The sequence below is a fragment of the Schistocerca cancellata genome, chromosome 3, assembly GCF_023864275.1.
Source record: "Schistocerca cancellata isolate TAMUIC-IGC-003103 chromosome 3, iqSchCanc2.1, whole genome shotgun sequence".
NCBI lineage: Eukaryota > Metazoa > Arthropoda > Insecta > Orthoptera > Acrididae > Schistocerca > Schistocerca cancellata.
In genome coordinates this window covers 401381133-401409085 of record NC_064628.1, presented here as the reverse complement: position 1 = coordinate 401409085, position 27953 = coordinate 401381133, and the positions used below count along the sequence as shown (strand labels likewise).

The 27953-nt window shown below is 45.8% G+C and overlaps 1 protein-coding gene across 1 annotated transcript; it reads right to left on the bottom strand.

Moving 5' to 3' along the window:
* Positions 1-1782: 1782 nt before the first annotated feature.
* Positions 1783-27934, bottom strand: LOC126175146 (transmembrane protein 222). Its single transcript, XM_049921706.1, has 4 exons — positions 27383-27934; positions 27096-27306; positions 2692-2822; positions 1783-2616 (listed from the first exon to the last, which is right to left on the bottom strand). The coding sequence occupies exons 1-4, from the start codon at positions 27511-27513 to the stop codon at positions 2529-2531; spliced, it is 561 nt and encodes a 186-aa protein (XP_049777663.1). The 5' UTR covers positions 27514-27934; the 3' UTR covers positions 1783-2528.
* Between the last annotated feature and the right edge of the window lie 19 nt (positions 27935-27953).

The window sequence follows — 27953 nt, the reverse complement described above, 5'->3', positions numbered from 1 at the left end:
AGGAACTGAAGGGGAAAAAAGGGAAGGGGGAAAGGAGAGAAAGGTGATGAAGAAAGAAAGGTGAAGATGGAGAGAGAGACAGAGAGAGAGAGAGAGAGAGAGAGAGAGAGAGAGGGGGGGGGGGGCAGAGAAGAGAGAGGGGTTGAAAAGGGGGAGAGGATAAGGGAGGGAGGGAGGGAGGGGGGAGAGAGAGGGGGGAGGGAGGGAGGGAGGGAGGGAGGGAGAGAGGGAGAGAGAGAGAGAGAGAGAGAGGAAGGTAGAATGACTGCCTGGGGGGGGGGGGGGGGGGCACGAAGAGTAGTGGGAGCAGGCAGTGCACTGCCTGGGTGGAGGAGGACTGGTGTGGGCAAAGAGAAGGCAAAAGGGAAGGTGAGGCCGTGGGAACAGTGTAGTGGAGGTTTAGACCAAGGGGATTGTGAGAACACAGGATGTGTTGAAGAGACAGTTCCCATCTGCATAGTTCAGAGAAACTAGTGGTGGAAGGGACTGTCTGAATGGCCCACATTGTGTAGCAGCTGTTGAAGTCATTTGTGTTTTGCTGTGCAGCACGTTCACCAACTGGATGGTCAAGGTTGCAGTTTGCCACAGTTTGATGGTGGCCATTCATGTGAATAGACAGTTGCTTACTTGTCACGCCCACATGGAATGCTGTATGGTAATTGCAGCATAACTGATGTATAACATGGCTGTGTGTATAACATGGCTGCTTTCACACGTGGCCCAGTCTTTTATCGGTAGTGACTGGACTGCAGTAGGAGTGGTGGGTGGGTTTACGGAACAGGTCTTGCAAATGGGCCAACCACAAAGGAATGACCTGTGAGCTGCAGGATTGGGAGTAGTTGCTGTGTAGCTCTCTCAGCTCTCAGCTGTTGTCTGACATTATCTGTACTACTTAAGGGTTGGGCTTGGGATATTATTGTGTGCAGGATAAAGCAACTTCTGTACCACATGATGGTGGGATTTGATGTCTCAACACTGGTTTGTGATAGCTGTTTTATGGGTGAATTTATATCCTAATTTGTCAACTGGTACTCTATAGACTTCCACACAAAGGAATTGAAGGGTGGAAGACGTGGATTTATTGTGCCTTCAACAATGAGGTCATTAAAGACCAAGTACAACCTTGGATACGGGAATGAAATTGCCCGTGCCTTTTTCAAAGAAGCCGTCCCTGAATTTGCCTTAAATGACTCAGGGATACAATTTGCCATCCTCCCGAATGCATGCCCGGTGTCTTACCACTGCAGCTCTCACAAGGGAGGCACACCAGTAGACGTGCAGTTTGAGCAAAATCAGTATGTGCCCTGAGTATGGCCAGTGCCACATCTCCGAAACATTATTACTTTAGTATTTGATTCCAACACAACAGTAAACCACCAAGTATTTTAATATAATATACATATGTTACAAAATCTCACATGTTTATATTAGTCAATATGTATACATACGAATCACAAGACAGAAGGGAAGCAGCTACCAGTTAATTATCTTACAAAGAAAAAGACAGTTTAATATTAGTCATATTTTATTACACATATGCTGTTTCTTTTTGTAAACTCATATTAAGTATTAAGTATGTTTTTTAAAATCACAGAAAACATGAAAATAGTCATGATAAACAACTATTAGCTAGAAGACAAAAGGATTACGGTCAACACACTCAATCAATAAATGAGAAAATTATTTCAGTAATGGTTTCCTCCACATTTATTACTTTTATCTCTTAAGCTCAGATGGGTGAATGGGGAGAGAAAGCGTGAGTGTCAGTGTGTGTGTGTGTGTGGGGGGGGGGGGGGGAGGTTGATGTGACACGCAGAGGGGGTTGATGATGTGCCATGCTGAAAGACAGACAGACATGTGTGAGTGTCTTTCTGCTAAGAAATCAGTATCTAATAGGAAAGTCAAACAGGAGAATTTTTATTCAACAAGAAAAATTCAGGGCCAAAAAGTAGGGAGAGACAAAGGATCACTGATGAAGTTTTCAACTTGGAGGGAACTAAGTACTAAACCATCTGGTTCACATTTCTTACAGTTTACTTTACTCATGTGTGGAAAACGCTGTGGCATGGAAAATTTATTCATTCTTTTTCACTTAAGAAAGAGTTCTTTTCCTAATGATCATGATACTGATACTGATATAACATTAAAATACTGAAAAGTACAGAAACTATAATGATGCTGTTCTTTCAGTTCTGAACAGTGAAATAAAATATTTGCAGTAATATTTCAAAACTTTTAACATCATCTCCTTCTCCACTATATCGTTTGGTCAGTTTGTGAAAATGAGAATACAATAGGGAAATTAGTTTTTTATCACTTAACATATTTCACACATTTCTTTTCCACAATCATGTCACATTAAATCTTCTGGAATGTTTTCTTCAGTCACTTACATACAAAATATGCACACTTATGTCAGGAAGACACATTCAGATTGCACAGGTTTTTGTCTCAAGAAACATGCAGCAACATGTGCATTTTCTTCATAAAGCTTCTGTCCACATCTGTCTGGCTCATGCAAATAGAGTTCACAGATTCCTCGTAAAAACATATACCACGCTAACGACAGTAACAATGATGATGAAGGGTGCCCATGTCTTCAACCAAGCTGCAAAACTGAAATGTATATGATTTAGACTACATTTTTTTCAGTCACTAGTTAGCCAAAAACCTTAAATGAGGTACACTCACCTTACATAATGACCTTTAAAAAGAATATAGAAAGCTAGTTTGACCATATTCCATTTTTCACTACCATCATACTTCATCAGGTTTAATGCCATAGCGACATGTGAATGACAATTATCACAACAAAGATTATGCTGCAAAAAAATATACAGCCTGTAACTGCAGTCAACAGATCACTGAAACACAAGTGGTAAAATATACAAGACTATTTTAAAACATCCACATAATGTATTATGGCTGCCTTGTAAGGACAGGGGATGTCCTTGTAATAAAGCATTCACTCAACAGACCATAATGAGAAACCCAAAACAATGATTTGTATAATATTCTAAAACTATAGTAATTTACAGATTTTATGAGAACATTTCAGGTGCACAACACCTTCACTCATCACTTTCAGTCTGTACAAAGCACAAATTTTGGAACATGTGTCAACAGCTTTGATAGTTTTTGCCATTAGAACTGCTTAACAGAACACATTTGGTGAGATTTTGAATAGCAACAGACTATTTGAATGGTGAAAAACAGGTGACATGATTGCATTTCCAATAATACTGACCTACCATGAGAATCAGAGTAATGACTGCTCTGTTCCCCCCACTATTTTCCCATCCTATGAGAGAGAGAGAGAGAGAGAGAGAGAGAGATTTAAAATGCTGACATAAAAGACTCAAAAAATATGGACTTGTTTTAACATGATTATGTTCAGTAAATTAAATAAAAAAATCATCAGTGTCATATCTCAATGAGAAACTTAGCAAATAATGGAGATGTTGAATTGCAGACAGGCACAACAAAAAGACTGTTTTGTTGTCAAATTCTGAAGAAGGCCTTGGGCCGAAAGCTTACTTGTTTAGCAATATTTTTGTTGTGCCTGTCTGTGACTTGACATCCCACTATATGGTGAGTAGCAATTTATCCTTTTTGTAATACTGTCATTATTCCACCCAAGATTTTCCACAAATGGAATCAGCCAACTCATACAAATACCTGGGTGTAACACTTTGTAGGGATATGAAATGGAATGATCACGTAGGTTCAGTCATAGGTAAGTCAGGTGGTAGACTGATTTATTCATAGATTACAGTGGAAGTGCTGTCAGTCTACAAAGGAGATTGCTTACAAATCACTTGTGTGACCCATCCTAGAATATTGCTCAAGTGTGTGGGACCTGTACCAAATAGGACTAACAGGGGATTCTGAACATATACAGGTTTGTTTACTCCATGGGAGACTGTCACAGAAATACTGAAGGAATTGAACTGGAAGATCTTGAAGATAGATGTAAACTATTCCAAGAAAGACTATTAATAAATTTTCAAGAACAGGCTTTAAATGATTACTCTATGAATATACTACAACCCCTTACATATCGCTCACATAGGAATCATGAAGATAAGATTAGAATAATTACTGCATGCACAGAGGCATTCAAACAATAATTCTTCCCGCACCCCACTCGTGAATGGAACAGGAAGAAACCCTAATAACTGGTACAATGGGATGTATCCCATTCCATGCATCTCACAGTGGTTTGCAGAGCTTAGTTGTAGGTGATTTTTCACTGATACTTACAGCAGCTGGGGAAATTCCTTCCTGTGCAAATTATCCCAACGATATAATCATAACAGGTGCTTCACAGCTGGAACACCTCTAAAAACCTCAGGTTTCTCTTCATCAAAATGCAATATGAAGGTTTCAAATGCAATTTGTAACTATCAAAAATTTTCCAGACAGAAGTAGAATATTTGGGCCATATCCTTTTGACAGAAGGCATCAAGCCAATGATGCAACATTTTTCAGTGATGGAAACCTGCCACAACCATGGAATTTAAAAAAGCTGCTGTTTTCTCTTGGTAAAATAAGCTATTGTTCTAAATTTCTCACTCTGACAGCAGAATTCATATATTCATTGAATAAATTACATAAAAAGGTCATGCACTTTGTATGGTCGCTACAATGTATCAGGGCATTTAACCAATCTTTACACTTCGAAAACAGCACGTACTGGTGACTGATGCTGCCCGATGCACCACGGGGCCTGTGTTATTTCGCAGGAACCCAGGCACTTCTAAACAACCTATTGTGTATTCCTCCAGTATCTTAACACCAACTCAAACTAATTATTACCAAATAGAAAAGGAGGCTTTAGCTATTATGTATGCTGTAATAAAGTTGTGTTCCTACACAGAAACAAAAGCAGCTTTCACAGTACTCTTCAGCACAGATCACAATTTCCTGAAAGGACCATATTAAGATAATTTGTTGTTAGTTGAAAAGGAAGCAGAAGACGTGCTTTGTTGTTGCTGCTGCTGCACATTTTAGTGATTTTTGGTTGGTTGGTTGGTTGTTAGGGGTGAAAGGGACTAAACTGCAAGGTCATCAGTCCCTTCATTTGTTAAGTGGCAAACCAGGAGTGGTTGTCAGAGGAAGGAGGTGAAAGGCAAATCCTAGAAAGCCTAAGTGTAGCTAACACAATAATAATAATAAAACAACAGAGATAAAAGCCCAGAAAACTGATAACACAGACAAGTCATCAAAAGATCAGTCAAGACAAGGCATTAAAAACCAAGGAATGAAAAAAATAAAAAGGTGAGAAGGAAAGAGGCCAGGTTGGGCCACTGAGGGGGAGCAGGAGAGAGGTGCTCCACCAACCCTTCAGGCAGTCAGTGAGGCCAAAAAGCTCTACCTTACAGGGACGACTAGAAACCACTTTCACAGGCAAAATGTCCGCTTTGGTGTCATCTGCTACCACCAGAGGTAGCGTGTCAGGAAGATTAAGATGTCGCCTCAAAGCAGTCAAATTAGGACAGTCTATGAGTAAGTGGGACACCATCCAGCTGGTTCCACATCAGCTGTAAGGGGTATCATCACATCGGAGAATGTGACCATGTATCAGCCAAGTGCAGCCAATGTGGAGTCAACAGAGGATGGTGGACTCCCTGTGAGAAGCATGCAGGAAGACTGCCACGTGATCATGGTCTCCTTAATTGTCCTCAGTTTGTTTGAGGAGATCAGGGCAGACCACTCCGAGTTCCTGACTTCCTGCAATTGACAGCGTATAAACAACCGGAGGCCCATTTCTGGGACCCCAATTTCCAAAATTGGTATCCCGGTAGCCAGCTTGGCCAACTAGCCAGCATGTTCATTTCCTGAAATTCCAACATGACTTGGAGTCCAAACGAAAATGACTGGCCATCCAGCTTGATGGAGGTTATAGACAAGATCCTGGATAGCTTTACCAGTGGGTGAAGAGAGTAGCATTGGTCCACAGCCTGAAGGCTGCTAAGGGAGTCACTACAGATTAGGATACTCTTGCCAGTGCAAGAATTATCATGTTTAAGGGGTAGTTTAAAGGCCATCAATTCAGCAGTGAAAACACTGCAGCCATTTGGCAGAGAGTAGAGTTCACTGCACTGTGCATGTGTGTATGCAAAGCCTGTTCGTCCGTCGACTGTTGAGTCATCGGTGATTACCATTTCTGAACCTGGATACATCTCAAGAACAGGTGGCAAAAAATTGTGGCCAAAGGATACTTCAAGACAAATCCAAGGCCAGGGCACAAGCCATGAGGGCAGATGTGTTGTCTCACTGACCAGAGGCGTCAGCGGAGGAAGACGCAGTTCCAAACAGAGAGACTGTAGGTGTGCAGCAATTGTAAATCCAGTTCTGGGTCACTGTTGTGGGAAGTGGAGCTCCTTTTCAGGGAAAAGGACATGGTAGTTGGGATGTTCAGGGAAGCTATGAATGCATATAGTGTAATTCAGCAGCTGCTGTTGGTGTCTGATAGGTACTGGAATGACGCCAGCATGGCTAATAGACTGTTCACAGGACTAGCTCGGAAGGCTCTTGTCACAATTTGGACCCCACAATGATGAATGGGGTCCAGTATCCTAAATGCAAAAGGTGATGCTGAATCATATGTAAGACTCCCATTATCAAGACAGGACAGAATAAGGGCTTTGTAGAGCAGCAAATTGGTAGAGTGATCTGCACCCCAGATAGTGTTACTGAGGCAGTGAAGTATATTGAGGTGTCACCAACACTTTCATTTAAATTGGAAAAAGGAAGATTGGCTTTACTGTCCCATCGACATTGATGTCATTAGAGATGGAGCACAAGCTTGGATTGTGTCAAGGATGGGGAGGGAAGTTAGCCGTGCCCTTTACAAAGAAACCATCCCAGCATTTGCCAGGAGCAATTTAGAGAAATCACAGAAAATCTAAATCTGGATGGCCGGATGCGGGTTTGAATGGTCGTCCTCTCGAATGTGAGTCCAATGTGCTAACCACTGCCCCACCTCACTCGGTTTAAGTTGGTGAAGATGGGAAATCATGTCAGCTGGGAATCAAAGACTAGTCCCAAAAAAAGTGGTGCATCTCAACTACAAAAAGTAATTGATTGTCTAAGTAAAGCTCTGGATGTAAGTGGGCAGTCGATAGTGACAGAAATCCACGAGTCTTAGTGGTTGAAAACCAAAAGCCATGGGTGAGAGCCCATGACTGTGCCTTTCATATGGCACCCTGTGGGTAACGCTCACCAGCACCCACAATACAGGAGCAATAACGAAAGCAAAAATCGTAAGCATATAACGAGGATGATACCAAAGGCCCCACGTCTGCTGCTAGACCATTGATGGTCACTAAAAAGAAGTGAACACTCAGTACAGAGCCCTGCCAGAACTCGTTCTCTTGGATATGGGGGGCACTGAGTGAAGCATCCATTTGAACCCAGAACGCACATTGCTACAAGAGGTTCTTGACAAAAGTCGGGAGTGGACCCCGAGACCCCACTCACATAATGAAGTAACAATGTGGTGATGCCATGCCATGTCATAGGCCTTCTGTAGGTTCAAAAAGACAGTGATGAAGCGCTGACAATGTGCAAAGGCCACCTGTGTACCAGACTCCAGGTGAACCAGATTATCGGCTGTGGGGTGGCCTTAGCAAAAACCACCCTCGGATGCAGCCAAATGGCCCCCAGACTCCAGGAGCCGATGATGGGCTAGGGCACTGGAGAGTTTCCATTCACTGAATGGAGTATTATATGGCTTCAGGTGGTGGGCAGTAAAAGATAAGTGCATTCACTCCACCCACTGTTTTATGAGTCAAAAGACGGGGTGGTAGTTCTCAGACGGCAGATGCACAAGGATAATGCTCAGCAAAATATTCAGCGGCAGCATCTGAATCAGTATAAATGGCATCATTTACAGAAATACTTGGTACACCTGCAGGGGCTGGATTTCTGCTTTCATCATTTTATGAGATAGTGGATTCAGGCATGGAGCCATTTAAAGGCAATGAGTTACTCCAGTGGAGGGTGCCACTTATGGCATTGGACAGCCCACATACAATCTCTAATGGCCTTAGTGATCACTGGTGCCCATCAGGGTACCATCTTCCGTCAGGGGGATCCCGAGGAAGAGGGGATGACTTGGTAGGCTGCCAAAAGAATCGCTGCTGTTGTCTGCTGAACAGGCGCACAAATACTGCCTTGGTTTGCGGAGCTAAGAACAACAGCAGAGGTGAGCCCATCGCAGTCAGCATTCTGAATCCATCAGGGTGGGCATACAAGGAAGCATCGCCAAGATCGTCGTGGACTCTCCAGTGGATAGATGGTAGAAGACCAAGGCTGTAAAGAAAAAAACAATGGCAGAATAAGTTTTGTGTGCCACACTGAAGTCTTTGGATGCACCAGAGTTTGAGCGGCAAATATTGAGATGTGCCAGTAGAGTTTTGATATCTTTACCATGGCCAGTGATCATTGTTCCACTCCTCAAAGGGCTGTGGGTGTTGAAGTTGTCCAAGACAAGGAAAAGCGGGGAAGCTGAGAGAGTAATGCAGATAGTACATCCTGGGACACAACATCATCGGAAGGAAGATAAACATTGCAGGTGGTGAAATCATGATGTGCCCTTACCTGAATTGCCACAGCCTACAAAAATTTATCAAGAGGCACAAGGTCACTTTATACAGAGTCCAGAACATACAACCCAACTCCACCCGAGACCCTCTCATAGTCAGTATGATTCTTAAAATAACCACTGTAGCCACAAAGGCCAAGGGCCCAAGTTGCTGGAAACCACAATTCCTGGATGCAGAACAGAATACACAGCAAGTGCTTAAAAGCTGCTGTAGCTCAGCCAGGTTGTGGAAAAATCCATTGTAAATACATTGGAGGATCAAACTGTCTGAACACTGTGGGGGCATGAAGTGACCAAGTGGGTGGGGAGCAGGTTATGATCCAGGGTCATGTACTGCCACTAGTTCAGATATCAGGGGATCCACTGATACAGGTTCCGTGGCACACTGCCTGGAGATTTTTGGTGCCTTTGGGGCCACAGGGATCTCCACCTTGGCCACAGAAGGAGCACATGCATAGTTCAGTGGTGTGGGGGTCACCATAGTTTCCTTCAACTAGAGGCCTTCTTTTTGTCCTTCCTCTCCTTACAAGACGAGGACTGGGAAGGTTTCCCAGAACTGATTTCAGGGACAGGGAAAGAGTGAGAAGTCTGACAGCCAGCAGCCTGTGGTTCCTTCAGCTCCCAGCTGGTGTCTGGCTGTGGACCAGCAGAGACCATGAAAGGGAGAGTCCCGAGGGGCAGAGACCATGAAAGGGAGAGTCCCGAGGGACTTCTTCCTAGCTAGTGAAGCCAGAGGAGGATGAGGCGCCTCTAGCTGGGAGATGGGGGACGGTATCCCTGGCAAGTGGGAAGCCAATGCTCCCTACGTGGCTGCAGTGGGAGCACTAGAAGGGCCCCCAGCTGTTGGGAGGAGGGGGGGGGGGGAGGGGGGGTCAGCAATTAGCGGATGGCTCAGAGCCCACTGTAAGAGGCGCAACAGTGGAAAGCACCATCGACAAAGAAGGTGAGACGTTGAGGCTGTAGCATAAAATTGTGTCATTTGTGTGGGATTAAGATGTTCATAACTTTTTTTGGCCTCTTGACATGTGAAATTGTCCAGGGTCTTGTACATCTGGATTTTCTTCTCAAGATTAAAAATTGAGCAATTTGATGAGCAGGGGGAATAGAGCTTGCTGCAGTTTACACAGATGGGAGGAGGGGCACAAGTAACATTTACATGCAATGGATGTGCACAATCCCTGCAGACAGGGGTAGTGGTGCAATGGGAAGACATATGTCTGAACTTCACACACTTAAAGCATCTTATAGGAGGAGAAGCGTAGGAATTCGTGTCACACAGGTAGACCATCAACTTGGCCTACTCATGCAATGTATCACCCTTGAAATCCAAGATGAAGCCCCTGGTAGCAACTCTGTTTTCTCCTGGTCCCCTGTGGACAAGGCAGATGAAGTGCACATCCCGTTGCTCTAAGTTGGCCCGCAGCCATCATCAGATTGCAAAAGATCACGGTGAAAGATGACACTCTGGACCATACTGAGATTCTTCTGGGAAGACACAGTGACAGGAATGTCATCCTATTTTTCACAAGAGAGCAGTGCCTGTGGCTGGGCAGGAAATGACATTTTAATCAGGATGGAACTGCTTTTCATCTCAGAGATGGCTGCAACTTCCCCGTATTTGTGTTCAGTGCCTTTGACAAAAAATAAAAGCTTTGTAGCCAAGAAGGTGTCCCTGTCAGTCCTGGTACAGACCAGGTATTGGGGGAGAATAATTTTCTCCTTGTTGTCTAGTCCTATGTTCCTCCAAAAGGGAAGGGAATGTGTTGGGATTTTATTTCTTTGCACCATATGAGGCCTTTCCATTCATAGAAACTGCTGGGGCTGTGTGGCCACCAATGGGAGAAAGTTTGCCACTTCATGTGCCACAGTGCCATCCACTCCAAATACAAGGTGCATTCAAGTTCTAAGGCCTCCGATTTTTTTTCTCCAGACAGGAAAGAGATAGAAACATGCACATTGTTTTAAAATGAGGCCGCGTTCATTGTCAATACGTTCCAGAGATGGCAGCAGCGTATGGCAGATGGAATTTTACCGCCAGGGGCGAGAATGACAACTGTTTTAAATACTTAAAATGGCGACGTTTTCCTTACTTTAACAGCGTGCAATCATTCGTTTTCTGAATTTGCGTGGTGTGAAACCAATTGAAATTCATCGAGAGTTGAAGGAGACATGTGGTGATGGAGTTATGAATGTGTCTAAAGTGCGTTCGTGGGTGCGACAGTTTAATGAAGGCAGAACATCGTGTGACAACAAACCGAAACAACCTCGGGCTCGCACAAGCCGGTCTGACGACATGATCGAGAAAGTGGAGAGAATTGTTTTTGGGGATCGCCGAATGACTGTTGAACAGATCGCCTCCAGAGTTGGCATTTCTGTGGGTTCTGTACACACAATCCTGCATGACGACCTGAAAATGCAAAAAGTGTCATCCAGGTGGGTGCCACAAATGCTGACGGACGACCACATGGCTGCCCGTGTGCCATGCTGCCAAGCAATGTTGACGCGCAATGACAGCATGAATGGGACTTTCATTTCGTCGGTTGTGACAATGGATGAGATGTGGATGCCATTTTTCAATCCAGAAACAAAGCGCCAGTCAGCTCAATGGAAGCACACAGATTCACCACCACCAAAACAATTTCAGGTAACCGTCAGTGCTGAAAAAATGGTGTCCATGTTCTGGGACACCAAGGGTGTAATCCTTACCCATTGCGTTCCAAAGGGCACTACGGTAACAGGCGCACCCTATGAAAATGTTTTGAAGAACAAATTCCTTCCTGCATTTCAACAAAAACGTCCGGGAAGGGCTGCGCGTGTGCTGTTTCACCAAGACAATGCACCCGCACATCGAGCTAACGTTACGCAACAGTTTCTTCGTGATAACAACTTTGAAGTGATTCCTCACGCTCCCTACTCACCTGACCTGGCTCCTAGTGACTTTTGGCTTTTTCCAACAATGAAAGCCACTCTCCGTGGCCGCACATTCACCAGCCGTGCTGCTATTGCCTCATCGATTTTCCAGTTGTCAAAACAGACTCCTAAAGAAGCCTTCGCCGCTGTCACGGAATCATGGCGTCAGCGTTGTGAAAAATGTGTACGTCTGCAGGGCGATTACATCGAGAAGTAACGCCAGTTTCATCGATTTCGGGTGAGTAGTTAATTTGGAAAAAAATCGGAGGCCTTAGAACTTGAATGCACCTCGTAGGTGCTCTCCCCAGGGGTGCTACCTAGCCTCAGCAATGGTTACCTAGCAAGTAATCCATAGCTGGGAGACCCCTTGCCCTAGTCATGACAGGCACATACTCCGTGGCATATGTGGGAAGTGTGCAGTGCAGGCACTGGACACCAGCTGCACTCAGTGTTGTTTGGTTTGTTTAAAAGGGGAGGAAAGGGACCAAACTGCAAGGTCATTGGTTGCTTGTTCCCAGTAGAACAATTAGCCAAGGGAAAGAAGAAAATAAAGAAGACGTACAGCACAATAACAGGAGAAAGGAAGAACCAGAAGAACAACAGAAGGACAACAAACACTACAATGGACAAAACAGGACAAGAAGACCACAGAGAGATGCAAGAAACAGGCAGAGGATATTAAAAACAAGAAAGTGGATTACCATGGCTGGCTGACCATGAGAATAAAAAAGGAGAAGCCAGCCACTCTGCGACACATTAAAACCTCCACCCTAAAAGCTCTAGGGTGGAGGGCACAGAAAGGACATGCACTAAGATTCAGATCAAATGACAAAACCCACCCTCACGAATAAAACATAAAACTAAAGCTGCTGTTGAGGCACTGTCACTCAACACTGAAGGTAGGGTGCTAGGAAAGTTAAAAGTGCCCCGCAGAGTGGCTAAAAGTGGGCAGTTCAGCAAACGGTGGACAACTGTCATTTGGGAGCCACAGCGACACTGAGGTGGGTCCTCGCAACTGAGGAGATAACCATGTGTTGAGCCATATATGGCCAATGCGGAGTAGACAAAGGACAACTGATTCCCTGCGAGAACCCCACAGGGAAGACTTCCACACATTCACAGTCTCCTTAATGACACACAGTTTGTTGTGCATACTGTTACGCCACACTGCCTCCCAAAGCCGAAAACCCTTGTGGCGTAAGATGGAACCCAGGTCTGTTTCAAAGGTGCCCATCTGCAGGAGCAGTTTCTGCGTAGCCGGTTTGGTCAGCCTGTCAGCAAGTTTGTTGCCTGGGATTCTGACGTGTCCTGGGGTCCACACAAACACCACTGAACGACTGGACCACTCCAGGGCACAGATGGACTCCTGGATGTTTAATACAAAGGATGGCAAGGGTAGCACTGGTCGATAGCTTGTAAGCTGTTCAGGGAGTCAGAACAGAGAAAAAACAACTCACCTGTACAGAAATGGATGTACTGAAGTGCACGAGATATGGCCACAATCTCTGCAGTGAATACACAGCAGCCAGTGGGCAATGAATGCTGTTCAATATGGCCTCTGTGGACATAGGCCATCAGCCATTGAGCCATCGGTATAAACAACTTCAAAGTTGTACCGACTTGACAGAAAATCCTAGGAAGTTCTGGTCTTACGTTAAATCAGTAAGTGGCTCGAAACAGCATGTCCAGACACTCCGGGATGATGATGGCATTGAAACAGAGGGTGACAAGCGTAAAGCTGAAATACTAAACACCTTTTTCCAAAGCTGTTTCACAGAGGAAAACCGCACTGCAGTTCCTTCTCTAAATCCTCACACAAACGAAAAAATGGCTGACATCGAAATAAGTGTCCAAGGAATAAAAAAGCAACTGGAATCACTGAACAGAGGAAAGTCCACTGGTCCTGATGGGATACCAATTCGATTCTACACAGAGTACGCGAAAGAACTTGCCCCCCTTCTACCAGCCGTGTTCCGCAAGTCTCTAGAGGAACAGAAGGTCCCAAATGATTGGAAAAGAGCACAGGTAGTCCCAGTCTTCAAGATGGGTCGTCGAGCAGATGCGCAAAACTATAGACCTATATCTCTGACGTTGATCTGTTGTAGAATTTTAGAACACGTTTTTTGCTCGAGTATCATGTCGTTTTTGGAAACTCAGAATCTACTATGTAGGAACCAACATGGATTCCGGAAACAGCGATCGTGTGAGACCCAACTCGCTTTATTTGTTCATGAGACCCAGAAAATATTAGATACAGGCTCCCAGGTAGATGCTATTTTTCTTGACTTCCGGAAGGCGTTCGGTACAGTTCCGCACTGTCACCTGATAAACAAAGTAAGAGCCTACGGAATATCAGACCAGCTGTGTGGCTGGATTGAAGAGTTTTTAGCAAACAGAACACAGCATGTTGTTATCAACGGAGAGACGTCTACAGACGTTAAAGTAACCTCTGGCATGCCACAGGGGAGTGTTATGGAACCATTGCTTTTCACAATATATATAAATGACCTAGTAGATAGTGTCGGAAGTTCCATGCGGCTTTGCGCGGATGATGCTGTAGTATACAGAGAAGTTGCAGCATTAGAAAATTGTAGTGAAATGCAGGAAGATCTGCAGCGGATAGGCACTTGGTGCAGGGAGTGGCAACTGACTCTTAACATAGACAAATGTAATGTATTGCGAATACATAGAAAGAAGGATCCTTTATTGTATGATTATATGATAGCAGAACGAACACTGGTAGGAGTTACTTCTGTAAAATATCTGGGAGTATGTGTGCGGAATGATTTGAAGTGGAATGATCATATAAAATTAATTGTTGGTAAGGCGGGTACCAGGTTGAGATTCATTGGGAGAGTCCTTAGAAAATGTAGTCCATCAACAAAGGAGGTGGCTTACAAAACACTCGTTCGACCTATACTTGAGTATTGCTCATCAGTGTGGGATCCGTACCAGATCGGGTTGACGGAGGAGATAGAGAAGATTCAAAGAAGAGCGGCGCCTTTCGTCACAGGGTTATTTGGTAACCGTGATAGCATTACGGAGATGTTTAACAAACTCAAGTGGCAGACTCTGCAAGAGAGGCGCTCTGCATCGCGGTGTAGCTTGCTGTCCAGGTTTCGAGAGGGTGCGTTTCTGGATGAGGTATCGAATATATTGCTTCCCCCTACTTATACCTCCCGAGGAGATCACGAATGTAAAATCAGAGAGATTAGAGCGCGCACAGAGGCTTTCAGACAGTCGTTCTTCCCGCGAACCATACGCGACTGGAACAGGAAAGGGAGGTAATGACAGTGGCACGTAAAGTGCCCTCCGCCACACACCGTTGGGTGGCTTGCGGAGTATAAATGTAGATGTAGATGAAAGCCCCGAAACACGTCAAGAATCGAGAGGAAGTGACAGTGGAGAGCGGTGGGGTTAACGGAGTCCTTAGGGCCACGCAAAAGGTCCAGACGAAGCTTTGGCCAAGGTGTACACCATGGAGATGTACGTGAATGAACCTCTGGTAGAGGTGGCAAAGAGAAGGACTCCAGTTCGGAGAGAAGGGATTGCACGGGAACCACAATTGTGAGCCTTGACCTGGGCCACTGATGCGGGAGATGAACTGCAGCAGGTGGGAAAAGGAGACGGTAAATCGGATGCTCAGGAGAACTACAAATGTGTGCAACATAACTGGTGAGCAGTTGTGCACGTTGGAGGGCCTCTGGCCTTCACCAAGATACTGGTCAACACACTCGTTCTAAAAGCTCCTGTCGCTAGGTGAATGCCACAGTGGTGCATTTGGTCAAGGAAATGCATCGCTGAGGGCGCCGTCGAACCATAAACCAGACTCCCATAGTCAAGGCAGGATTGAACAAGGGCTCTGTAGAGCTGCAACAGCATAGAGGAATCTGCACCACAGTTGGTGTTGCTCAGGCAGTGGAGAGCATTGAGGTGCTGCCAGCACTCCCACTTAAGCTGACGAAGGTGAGGTAGCCAAGCCAATAGGGTGTAAAAAACCAGTCCTAAGAATTAATATGTGTCCACTACAGTGAGTGGATCACCTTTAAGATAAAGTTCAGGTTCCGGATGAACGGTACGACACCAACAGAAGTGCATGACACACGAATTCGCAGCTGAAAATTGTGCTAGAGCCCACGACTGCGCCTTGTGAATGGCTCCCTGTAGGCACCAGTCAGCAACACCAGTACTGGAGTAGCAATATGAAATGCAGAAGTCATCCACATACAGATAAGGGGAGACTAATGACCCTACAGCTGCTGCTAGGCTATTGATGGTCACTATAAATAGAGATGCACTCAATAAGAAACCCTACGGAACGCCATTCTCCTGAATACATGGGGAACTATGGGAGGCACCAACTTGAACATGGAAAGTATGGAGCAACAGGAAGTATTGGATAAACATCGGATGCGGGCTATGGAGACCCCACTCATACAATGTGGCAAGGATATGATGTTGCCAGGTTGTGTCATATGCTTTACGTAAGTCAAAAAAGATGGCTACCAGATGTTGGTGTCTCGAAAAGGCTGTTTGGACGGCAGACTCAAGGGACACAAGATTATCAGTGGTAGAGTGACCCTGGCAGAAGCCGCCCTGACATGGAGCCAATAGGCCTCATGACTCCAAGACCCAACCCAACCTCCGACATGCCATACGTTCCAGCAGCTTACAGAGAATGTTGATGAGGCTGATGGGCCGGTAGCTATCCACATCAAGCGGGTTTTGACTGGGTTTTGGCACCAGAATGATGGTGCTCTCCCGCCATTGTTATGGAAAGACACCATCGCATCAGGTCCAGTTGAGGATGACAAGGAGATGTCACTTGAAGTCAGATGAGAGATGTTTTATCATCTGACTGTGGATCCGATCAATAGGGCGTTATAGAGTTCACTGTGGCGTGTAGTGAACGAAAGGACTTTCTTTTCCATCTGCCGTTTGAGGGTGCGAAAGGCTGGGGGGGGGGGGGGGGCTAGTTCTCCGACACAGAGGCTTTAGCATAGTGCTCAGCAAAGTGCTCGCTAATCGCATTTGCATCTATAGGTAATGCACCATTGATGTTAATGCCAGGGATACCTGTTGGGGTCTTGTACCCAAAAGCACGTCTGAGCTTTGTCCCAACTTGAGAAGGTGATGTATGGCACCCAATGGTCGACACGTACCTCTCCTAACACTCCTGTTTCCGCCGTTTTATAAGCTACCGAACATGGGCACAAAGCCACTTAAAGGCTATTAGGTGCTCTAGGGAATGGTGCCACTTATGTCACTGTAGAGCTCGTCAACGCTCTTTAATTGCCTCAGCAACTTCCGGTGACCACCAAGGGACCGTCTTTCACCAGGGGCACCCTAAAGAATGAGGGATCGCGATTTCCACCGCAGAAAAGATCGTTGTAGTGACCTGATCAACGACAGCATTGATGGCACCATGTGGGGGAGATTCAGAGGTGACAGCAGAGGTGAAGGCTTCCCAGTCTGCCTTGTTTAAAGCATATCTGGGTAGGCAGCCGGGAGAGTGACAGGAAGATGGGGAACTGGTCACTACCACACCGGTTGTCATATGCTCTCCAGAGGATAAATGGGAGAAGGATAGGACAGCAAACAGAGATCAATGGCTGAATATGTGACATGTGCCACACTGAAATGTGTGGGGGCACCTGTATTTAAGAGGCAGAGGTTGAGTTGTGACAGTAAATTTTTGACCTCCCTACCTCGGCCAGTAAGCACAGTGCACCCCACAAGGAGTTATGCACGTTAAAATCTCTCAAAGATAGGAAAGGTTTAGGGAGTTGATCAATCAGTGCGGCCAATACATTCAAGGGTACTGCACCATCTGGAGGAAGATATACACTGCAGACAGTTATTTCCTGTGTTGTCCTTATCCTGACAGCCACAGCTTCAATAGGGGTTTGAAGGGGGCACAGGTTCACTACATACTGAGTTCAGGACATAGACGCAAACTCCACCTGACACTCTGTTATAGTCGCTACAGTTCCTGTTAATATCCCTTACAGCTGCGGAGGGCAGGGATCTGCATTGCCAGGAACCAGGTTTCTTGGAGGGCAATGCAGAAAGCATGTGTAAAGCTTAACATTTGCTATAATTCAGCCAGGTGGTGGAAAATACCGCCGCAATTCCACTGGAGGATTATGTGATCGTGAGACTGGGAAGGCATGAAACACTCAATGAGGTAGTCTATGCCTCAGGGTCACCTGCTGCCACCAGATGAGTACCTGTGCGATTGACATCTGACATCCATTGCGTCTGAGGGCCCAGTGAGATCTAGGTCCTCAGAAGATGCCAGAATCTCCAGCTCATCCTCAGACACAGAGATTATAGGTAATGGTGGTGAGGGTGCCACTGCAATGCCTTGGTTCTTGGGGGTCTTTTTCTTTTTAGGTTTCTCTCACTGCTCCTTAGGTTTGTCCAGCTGGGAGGGCTTCACTGATTCAGTCTCAGGGACTGAGGAGGACCATGAAGCCCTACGACCAGCTACCTGTGACCTGTGGTTGCTTCAGCCACTGGCAGGTGTCAGTTTTGCCACTGGTAGGAAACTGGGAAGGGAGTGGCCCAAGGTATCCCCTCCTGGCGAGAGGAGCCGAAGAAGACTTACACTTCTCCAAGCTGAGAAGTGGGGATTGACGTCCCTGATGGTTGGAGGGAAGGTGGGGGGTGGGGTGAGCTCCTGAAGTAGGTTGTGCAGTAGCAACAGGGAGGGAAGTGCCAACTAGCATCAAGGGAGCAGGTGGAGTATGACAGCTCTGAGAGCCAACTGTATGCAGCAGAATGCAAGATGGTAGAACTGTTGTCATAGCGGTGGCATAGATTGACGTCATATGCACAGGAAGTAGCCTCTCATATTTTCTCTTAGCCTCAGTGTAGGTCAGTCGGTCTAGGGTATTGTATTCCATTATTTTTCTTTCTTTCTGTAGAATCCTGCAGTCTGGCAAGCAAGGCGAATGGTGCGCTGCGCAGTTGACACAGATGGGAGGTGGGGTAATGTCTCACCCCTGAACGCCAAGATGAAGACACCGGTGGCAACCTGATTATCCCTCGGACCCCAGTGGATGCGCCAGATGAAATGGACACCTCGGCGCTCTTAATTGGTGTGCAGCTCATCGTCAGACTGCAAAAGAAGGTCCCAGGGAAATATGATACCCTGGACCATATTTAAGCTTTTATGGGGCATGATGTAAACAGAAACATCCTCCAGCTTGTCACAGGCGAGTAGTGCCTGTGACTGGGCAGAGGAAGCTGTTTTGATCAAGACCGACGCTGCCTGCATTTTGGACAAGCCCTCCACCTCACCAAACTTGTCCTCTAAATGCTCCACAAAAAACTGAGGTTTCATTGACAAGAAAGATTCCCCATCAACTCTCACACATACGAGGTACCAGAGTGAGTAAGCTCCACTCCCATCCTGAGCCTGGCATTCCTCCCATGGTGTGGCCAGGGAGGGAACGATTTGGGGTCATATTTCTTAGCATTGAAGTTAGAAGTAGACTGCTTAGAGACTGCTTCTGTTTGACCACCAGCAAGAGATGACGTACTATGCTTCATGATGTGTGTTGTCTGCCCTGACGCCACCCACTCTGACCAGGAGCCCTCCCCATGGGTGCCACCCAGCCACAGCAAAGGCCACCTGGCAGGAAGGTCATTGCCAGGAGTCCCGATGCCCCAGGGTGACGAACATCTTCTCCTTGGCATACATGGGGAGTTAACGGCGCAGGCATCAGCAGAACGATCCCTGTGTGGTCGGGGGGCTACAACGAACAGGGTATATGGCGGTCCCACCACAATGGACTGGCTACCATGCTGGGTATCAGGAGCAAAAGAGCTAAGAAGTCCATTATCGTTGACAATGCAGAAAGCGACACAGCACAGAGGATGGAGGAAAATGCACCCATGAGGGTGACCTCACTCAACAGCTTTAAAATGAGCGGAAGTGCAGATCCATGTCAACGAAGGATGCGAGAGGTCTCAGTGTCTGATGGATGCTATGCACCATGTAAGGTACCCTTCCCCAGTTGGCTCACTCATCAGGAAAATTTTGAAAAATAGAAGTCAAACCCTACAGGGGATTATCACATACAGGCCAAAACATGTGAGACTAGAATGAGATTTTCACTCTGCAGCGGAGAGTGCGCTGATATGAAACTTCCTGGCAGATTAAAACTCTGTGTCAGACCGAAACTCCAACTCAGGACCTTTGCCTTTCGCGGGCAAGTGCTCTACCAACTGAGCTACCCTAGCACCAGTCACGCCCCGTCCTCACAGCTTCAATTCTGCCAGTACCTCACCTCCTACCTTCCAAACTTTACAGAAGCTGTCCTGCAAACCTTGCAGAACTAGCACTCCTGAAAGAAAGGACACCACCGAGACATGGCTTAGCCACAGCCTGGGGGATGTTTCCAGAATGAGATTTTCACCCTGCAGCGGAGTGTGCGCTGATATGAAACTTTGTGGCAGATTAAAACTGTGTGCCGGACCGAGACTCGAACTCGGGACCTTTAGACTTTCACGGGCAAGTGCTCTACCAACTAAGCTACCCTAGCACCAGTCACGCCCCGTCCTCACAGCTTTAATTCTACCAGTACCTCGCCTCCTACCTTCCAAACTTTACAGAAGCTCTCCTGTGAACCTTGAGAAGCTTATGTCCACGAATCAGCATGCTTTTAGAATGCATCGGTTGTGCAAAACTCAACTTGCCCTCTTCTCACATGGTATACTGAGAACAGGCAGATGCCATATTTTTAGATTTCTGGAAAGCATTTGACACAGTGCCTCATTGCAGGCTGTTAATGAAGATACGAGCATATGGAATCAGTTCACAGATATGCGAGTGTTTTTTTTTTTATGGTTTTAGGGTGCAAAACTGCTATGGTCATAAGCGCCCATTGTGTGGCTTAGGGAAGGGTAAAAACTTTAATGTTAAATCAGGGGCAATGGGAGCGAAACTCAAGAAGGAGGGAAACTAAAAACAGAAGGAAATCGTAAAAAACTACTGGGGGGGGGGGGGGGGAGATTGTTGTCTCTCCTCTCCCCCCCCCCCCCAAAAAAAAAGGTTCAAATGACCGATGTCATCTCACTGACACTGATAAACTCAGGGATGCGATTGGCTGAGAGCATGTCACATGCTAAAAGAGAAGATATATCAGGCAACAACTGTAACGGGGCGCATAGTGGATTAAAATATGGGCACTGAAGTAAAAGGTGTCTCACTGTCCACTGTTGAGAGCAATGGGGTCAAAATGGAGGAGGATCGCCACTTAAAAGATGTCGACAGCTAAAAAGACAGTGCCCTATCCGGAGTCTAGTTAAAATTAGCTCTTCCTGGTGACAATAAACTTTAGTGGGGGTACTATTCTTGGGAAGCTGACAAAGGTTACGGAGCAGGCAGGTACAGGGATGAAGCCAAGGTGGCACTGTACCCCCATTTGTCAAGAAAGTTTTAGGAAAGTGGAAGGAAAAAGAATGTCGCAGTTGATGGAAGCAGACTCCTGGTGGTAATAGAGAGGAAGGGCGGCCTGTAAACCCTAAATCCAAGAAAGCATTGAAAACAAGGGCATGGGTCAGATGAGCAGGCATGGAAGACAGATGACTAGTGTAATGACTCAGTAGGACAGCTTGCCGAATGGATAGCAGAGGTTCATCTGTCTCAGTGTACAGGCCCTCCACGGAGCTAGTGTAAAAAGCTCCAGATGCTAAACGTAATCCACGGTGTTGGACAGAGTCAAGACACTAAAGAATAGACTGCCATGCAGAGGAATAAACTATGCTTCCATAGTTCATTTCGAGTGCACTAAGGTGCGATATAGGCAAAGGAGGACCACTCGGTCTGCTCCCCAGGAGGTACCACTTAGAACATGGAGGGTGCTGTGGGATCGTAGACAGTGAGCCGAAATATTTGAAATGTGGGAAGACCACTGAAGTTTTCTGTCAAACATAAGGCCCAAGAATTTAGCAACATCCGCAAATGGAAGGTTGACACGGCCTAGACGTAGAGAAGGCAGAGGAAACACTGTATGATGCCAAAAATTTACACAGATGGTCTTACTGGGAGAAAAGTGGAAGCCGGTTTTGGTGCTCCATGAGTGGAGGCGATTGAGACACCCTTGAAGACATTGTTCAAGAAGGTTGGTCTATTGAGAGCTGTAGTAGATTGCAAAATCATCGACAAAGAGGGAGCCCACGACATTGGGAAGGAGACAATCCATAATTGGTTTTACGGCGATGGCAAACAGTACAACACTTAGCATGGAGCCCTGGGGCATCCCGTTTTCTTGGGAAAAAGTACAGGAGACAGTAGTGGTCAGCCACACCTTAAATGTGTGCTTTGTCATAAATTCGCGAATAAAAAGGGGTAGCCAACCTCGAAAGCCCCAAGAGAACAGTGTGCTGAGGATACCTGTCCTCCAACATATATCATATGCCCTCTCCCGATCAAAAAATATTGCTACCATTTGGTGTTTCCTGAGAAAATTGTTCATGATGTAAGTGGAGAGTGCAACAAGATGGTCAACTGCAGAACAATGCTTTCGGAAACTGCATTGGGCAGGTGTTAAAAGGTTTTGGGATTCCTGCCACCAGCCTAAATGGCAATTCACCATATGCTCCAAAACCTTACATACACTACTCGTGACAGATATGGGGCGATAAGCTAGATGGGAGATGTTTGTCCTTACCAGGTTTTGGAACAGGAATGACAATAGCGTCCCACAATCTTCTGGGAAAGGTACTGTCAGTCCAAATTCGATTATAAAGGTGAAGGAGGTAACACAGACTACGGTATGATAAATGCAGCAACATCTGGACGTGGGTGCCATCCAGTCCTGGGGAGGAAGAGTGAGATGATGAGAGTGTGTGTTGGAGTTCCCACACAGAGAAAACAGTATTATAGCTTTCGCAATTTTGAGAGAAGAAAGCAAGAGTTCGCACTTCCACTGCTTGCTTCTTCGGAAGAAAGGCTGGCAGGTAATTTGAAGAGCTTGAAATCTAAGCAAAGTGTTGACCCAATGCATCAGAAATTGCAACATGGTCCACTAAGGTATCATGCGCGACAGTGAGCCCAGAGATCGGGGACATGCCAGATAACCGCCAAATTCGACTCCAAACTACAGATGAGGAAGAGAAGGAACTGAAGGAGCTGGTAAAGAAGTCCCAGCTTGCCTTCTTGCTGTTGTGCGTACGTAATTGCTTATAGCAGATACAATTGGCAATTGTAGGATGGTGGCAGAAAACATGAAAAGCACGTCTCTGGTTGCGTATTGCGTCACGACACGTCTCATTCCACTAAAGAACTGCAGGGGGTGCCGGTGCAAAGGTGAGGTACGAGGTATTGAACATTCCGCAACTGTAAGAATAACTTCCGTAACATGAGTGATCAGATTGTCGATGCTAGAAACGTGATGGTCATCGAATGTCGCTAGAGAGGAGAAAAGTGTCCAATCAGCTTGGGAAAACTTCCAGCATCGTGGGCACATAGGTGGCAGTTGTGGCTGCAATCGAAGGACACATGGAAAATGGTCACTTGAGTGTGTATCAGCAAGAGCGAACTATTCAAAGTGCTGAGATAGCTGAACAGTACCGACCGAAAGGTTCAAATGGGAGAAGTTTGACATGGAGGCAGACAAAAATGTAGGTTCCCCAGTGTTGAGGCAAACAAGATCCACGAGGTGGAAGATGTCAATCAATAGGGAGCCTCACGGACAAGGATGCGGAGATCCCCAAAGTGGGTGGTGGGCATTGAAGGCCCCAACCAGCAAATAGGAGGGCGGGAGCTGACCAAGGAGATGAAGGAGATCAGCTGTTGCCATTGGTGTGGACGATGGAATGTATATAGTACAAAGGGAGAAGGTGTATCCAGAAAGCGAAAGAAGTACAGTGACTGCTTGGAAGGAACTGTTTAAGGGGATTGGGTGATAATGGACAGTATCATGGAGAAGAATCATAAGTCCCCCATGTGCTGGAGTGCCATCAACAGAGGGGATATCAAACCGGACCGATTGGAAATGAGGGAAGACAAAGCGATCATGGGGATGTAGCTTTGTTTCCTGAAGACAGAAGACGGCCGGGGAGTAAGATCATAAGAGGATCGACAATTCATCCTGATTGGAGTGAATTCTGCGGATATTCCAATGGATAACTGACATAGGGTGGGCAGAAAAGGTAAAAATCTCACCACGGTTGCCATCAACTCAATGACCGCTGAGAGCCATCGGCCGATGGTATGGCATGGTATTCAGCCAAAGGCAGAAGATCCTGATCCATAGGTTGCTCAGGGGCCTCTCCTGCTGCAAGTGATTGGCTGGTGGATCGGCCGCCAATGGTGCGTCTCGGCAACAAGGAAGACAACCGAGGGCAGCTACCGCTGGGTAGAACTGTAGATGAGACATGCCATGGTGGAGAAAGAGAGGAACTTTGTTTCTTTTGAGCCTTCTTGGAAGCATGGTGGTGAGAAGAGGGAGGAATTGACAGTTGGGAGGTCAGGGTATGTAAAAAATTCTTTGCGACTAGGCTCTTTTTTGGAAGTCTGGGCATCCAATCTTGGGGCCCGGGACTTAGCAGGAGCCGATGAAGAATGAGCCTGAGAGTGAGCAGGCAACAGTGGCGAGGATGAACAGGCGATCTTTGGGCTGGCCGATCTGATGATCATAGCGCTAATGGTGAGATCGCAAGTCTGTGTGGCTACCTCCTTAGTAGGCTGAGGAAATGCAAGGACAATGCTATATTTACCTGCTGGGAGCACAGTGGGCTTTCTACTGGTGAATAACTTACGAGCAGCAAATGTGGACGCCTTATCCTTAACTCGGATTTCCTGAATAATTCATGCATCTTTGAAAATAGAGCAATCTCTAGAAGAAGCACCGTGGTTTCCCATACAGTTTATGCAATGAGTGGATGGAGGTGGACAATCACCCTCATGGGCATCCCTGCCACATGTAACGCATTTGGCCGGATTGGAACACAACAGGCTGGTATGTTTAAACCGCTGACACTGATAGCAACACGTAGGGTTGGGGATGTAAGGGCGAACTGAAATGATCCCATATCCAGCTTTAATGTTCGCAGGAAGTTGAACTCTATCAGACGTCAAGAAGAGAGTACGGGTCGGTATCAAGTCCTTGTCAACACTTTTCATGACTCGATGTACAGCCGTTTTGCCCTGGTCAGACAGGCAGTGTTGAATGTCCTCATTCGATAAACTGTCAAGTGAGCGTGTATAAACTATCCCTGCATGATGAGTTTAAAGTACCTCCACCCAGACAGGGAAGATTTGTAGCAGTGTAGTTTGCAGCAATTTTTGTGTCTGGAGGGCACTGACTGTTTCTAACAACAAGGTGCCATTTTGTAATTGTGAGCAAGACTTTACAGGACCTGCAATTGTGTTGACACCTTTCTGAATAATGAAAGGGTTGATTGTGGAGAACTCTTGATGTTCGTCAGACCGAGAAACAACTAGGAACTTTGGCACTGATGGAAAAATTGTTCGTGGCTGAGACTCATCTAGTTTTCTCTTGTGGGCAGAAGTTGTAGGAGTAGAAGAAACCATTGCGAAAGTATCCCCCATGATTACCGGTGTCACCGATCGTGCGCTCCTTCCTCGTGGGGGCCCCTCTCTGAAGTCACTCCCGCCTTAGGTGATTGTCCACACCTCAGGTCACACCTTCCAAGAAATGATTGGAGGGACCAATCAGCACTTTCGGAAGGTACCAGCTAGGGTAATCACTCCTCTCTGGGTCCGGCCTTTACCAGGGCGTACATACGTGTTATAGCCTACTTGTCTACCTGGGGCGGGGAATTCCGCATTACCCTGGCTACGTGTGTCGGCCTTCAGACACGCACAGGGAGGAAAGAAGTAGAAAGGGAGCAACAAAGAAAAGGAAAGAAGAGAGGTCTCAAATGCTGCAGTGGAGAAGAGGGTAAAGAGAAGATCCAAGGAAAAGAGAAGGACAAAGAGAGGGCAGAGACTTTCCAGCAGAGAGAGCAAACAAGAGAAACTACGTCTTACAGTTATAAGCATCCGTCTCCAGACATAGGCCAAAACATACTCCCAAAGAGAGGGAGAAGGGGAAGGGAAGAGGTGGGGGAAGGGGTTGGGGAAGAATGGGGGATGGGGAGGGATGTGGAAAAGGAAGGTATGCAGTCTGGATAGGAAAGAGAGCTGCAGTAGCTCAGGGTCCCGTGTTCTCCACGCACGTATCCCCAAAAGAGTTGTGGCCGCCCTGGGGGGAGATATGTGAGTGGCTTGAAGACTTGTTAAATAACAGAACCCATTATATTGTCCTCGACAGTGAGTGTTCATCAGTGACATTGTCAGGAGCACCGCAGGGAACTGTGATAGGACTGCTACTGTTCTCTATGTAAATAAATGATTTGACGAACAGAATGGGAAGCTATCTGCAGCTGATGCCATGGTAAATGGCAAGACATCGAAGTTGAGCGACTGTAGGAAGATACAAGACGATTTAGACAAAATTTCCCAGTTGGTGTGATGAATAGCAGCTAGCCCTATATTCGGAAAAATGTAAGTTAATGTGGATGAGTTGGAAGATCAAACCTGTAATGTTTGGATACAGTATTACTAGTATTTCGCTTGATACAATCAAGTCGTTTGAATATCTGGGAGTAATGTTAAAAGCGATATGAGATGGAACGAGCATGTGAGAACTGTTGTAGGGAAGGCGAATGGTTGATTTTGGTTTATTGGGAGAATTTTAGGAAAGAGTGGTTCACCTGTAAAGGAGACTGCATATAGGACCCTGGTGCAACCTATTTTTGGGTACTGCTCAGCCTAAGGATTTTTTTGTAAATGATGCAGCTATCCACAGGCTGAAAAAAAAGCTGCACAAATACTGTCATATCTTGAAACAATCTCAATGTAATGCAAAGTTAGGCAACTCGCTTGAAATGTTCAGGAATAAAAATAATTGTGCATTTCACAAAATAAGTAAAATATCAAGGAGTTACTGACTTTGGTTCATTGGTAGGGTACTGAAAAAGTGCAATCAATCTACAAAGAAGACTGCTCACAAAACACTCATGCAACATATCCTAGAATATTGCTCAAGTGAGTGGGATCCACATCAAATAGGACTAACACAGGGTACTGAACACAGGCCTTTACAAAGAAGGGCAGCACGAACTGACACGTTCGTTTGACCCATGGATGATCATCATAGAAATATTTTAAAAACCTTTAATTTCCAGGCTTGTGATGATACACACCAACCACCCCACAAAACTCTACTTACACGGTTTCAACAATCAGTATTACATGAGGAACCTAACAATACACTGCAACCCCCATGGTATAGCTCCTTTATGGACCACAAAGACTAGATTACACTAATGACTTTATGCACAGAGGCAGGGAAACAATCAGTCTACTTGCACTCCTTATGCAAATGGCACCACACAAAACCCTAATGTGTGATATGACTGTAAGTACACTGTGCTATACGTTCTTCAAAGTGGTTTGCACAGTACTGATTTAGAGGTACCATAGTTAAATGTGCATATCTGAAGCATATATCATACGTCACGATTCTGTTTCTACATGTCAGCAGTTCCTCACCATTCTTGACTTGTATTCTTCAGAGGCGTCTATCACGGCGCGATCCCAGCCACTTGATCCTCCTGCCGCTAGTTCTGGTCTGAGACGCCAGTATTTGGTTGGCTTCCCGAATGCCATGTTGTCTTCTGATACAAAATAGGGTCCTGCAAAATCTCTTATCACACCTGAAGACATGGCAATTCCCATATGTCCTATAAATGGAAAAATCCATCTACGGAAAAGAAAAAAAAATTAGTCAATAATTACGAGACGTGCATTCTCATGTTTGAATGTATCCCTAAACTTACGTTAGCAAAGGCAGTGGCGTCCACACAATGCAAAATGGATATCTTGCTCTCCTGTGATCCATCAGCGGCTCCATTAAATTTTCCGTGCTGGATTTTTGGCAACTGTTTGTGTTAATTTCAGCTTCGTTCATGTTAGAATATAAGCTAAGACATAACTACTGGTACAAGTTGAATAAATTCCGTGTGCGGATCATATAGTGTTTTAACTTCCCTTGAAATACAAATACAAGAACAACCATTTACGTCTGTCGATCAACGACTAAAACACAATTTTGTACAATTTGCGTCTATTTGGGTTGTTCACGAAAATCTCAAGGGAGTTTGTCATTTTTCACGAACAGTACTTTCTAAATTCCTTGTCTTATCTGTATCTCTAAATGAAGTAGCATCACTCTTTCCTTAATGAAACCCATGACCACCATCACATTCAACGTCAAACCGAATGTTGTTGACAAACTCGCATTGTTTCACGTCAACACACTGCGCAGCAGACGACTCTAAAAATTTATTCGATCCTCCATCCTGCCGTACCTACTTACTTATAGTTAAAATTCGGACCACTAGGTGGCTT

Excerpts from the sequence above, each read along its gene's own strand:
- LOC126175146 (XM_049921706.1), bottom strand. The coding sequence starts at position 27,513 with ATGAACGAAGCTGAAATTAACACAAACAGTTGCCAAAAATCCAGCACG. Across the intron at positions 2,823-27,095 it reads AAGAATACAAGTCAAGAATG|CATAATCTTTGTTGTGATAA; the intron begins GTGAGGAACTGC and ends ATTTTTTTGCAG. Across the intron at positions 2,617-2,691 it reads TTTAAAGGTCATTATGTAAG|TTTTGCAGCTTGGTTGAAGA; the intron begins GTGAGTGTACCT and ends TATACATTTCAG.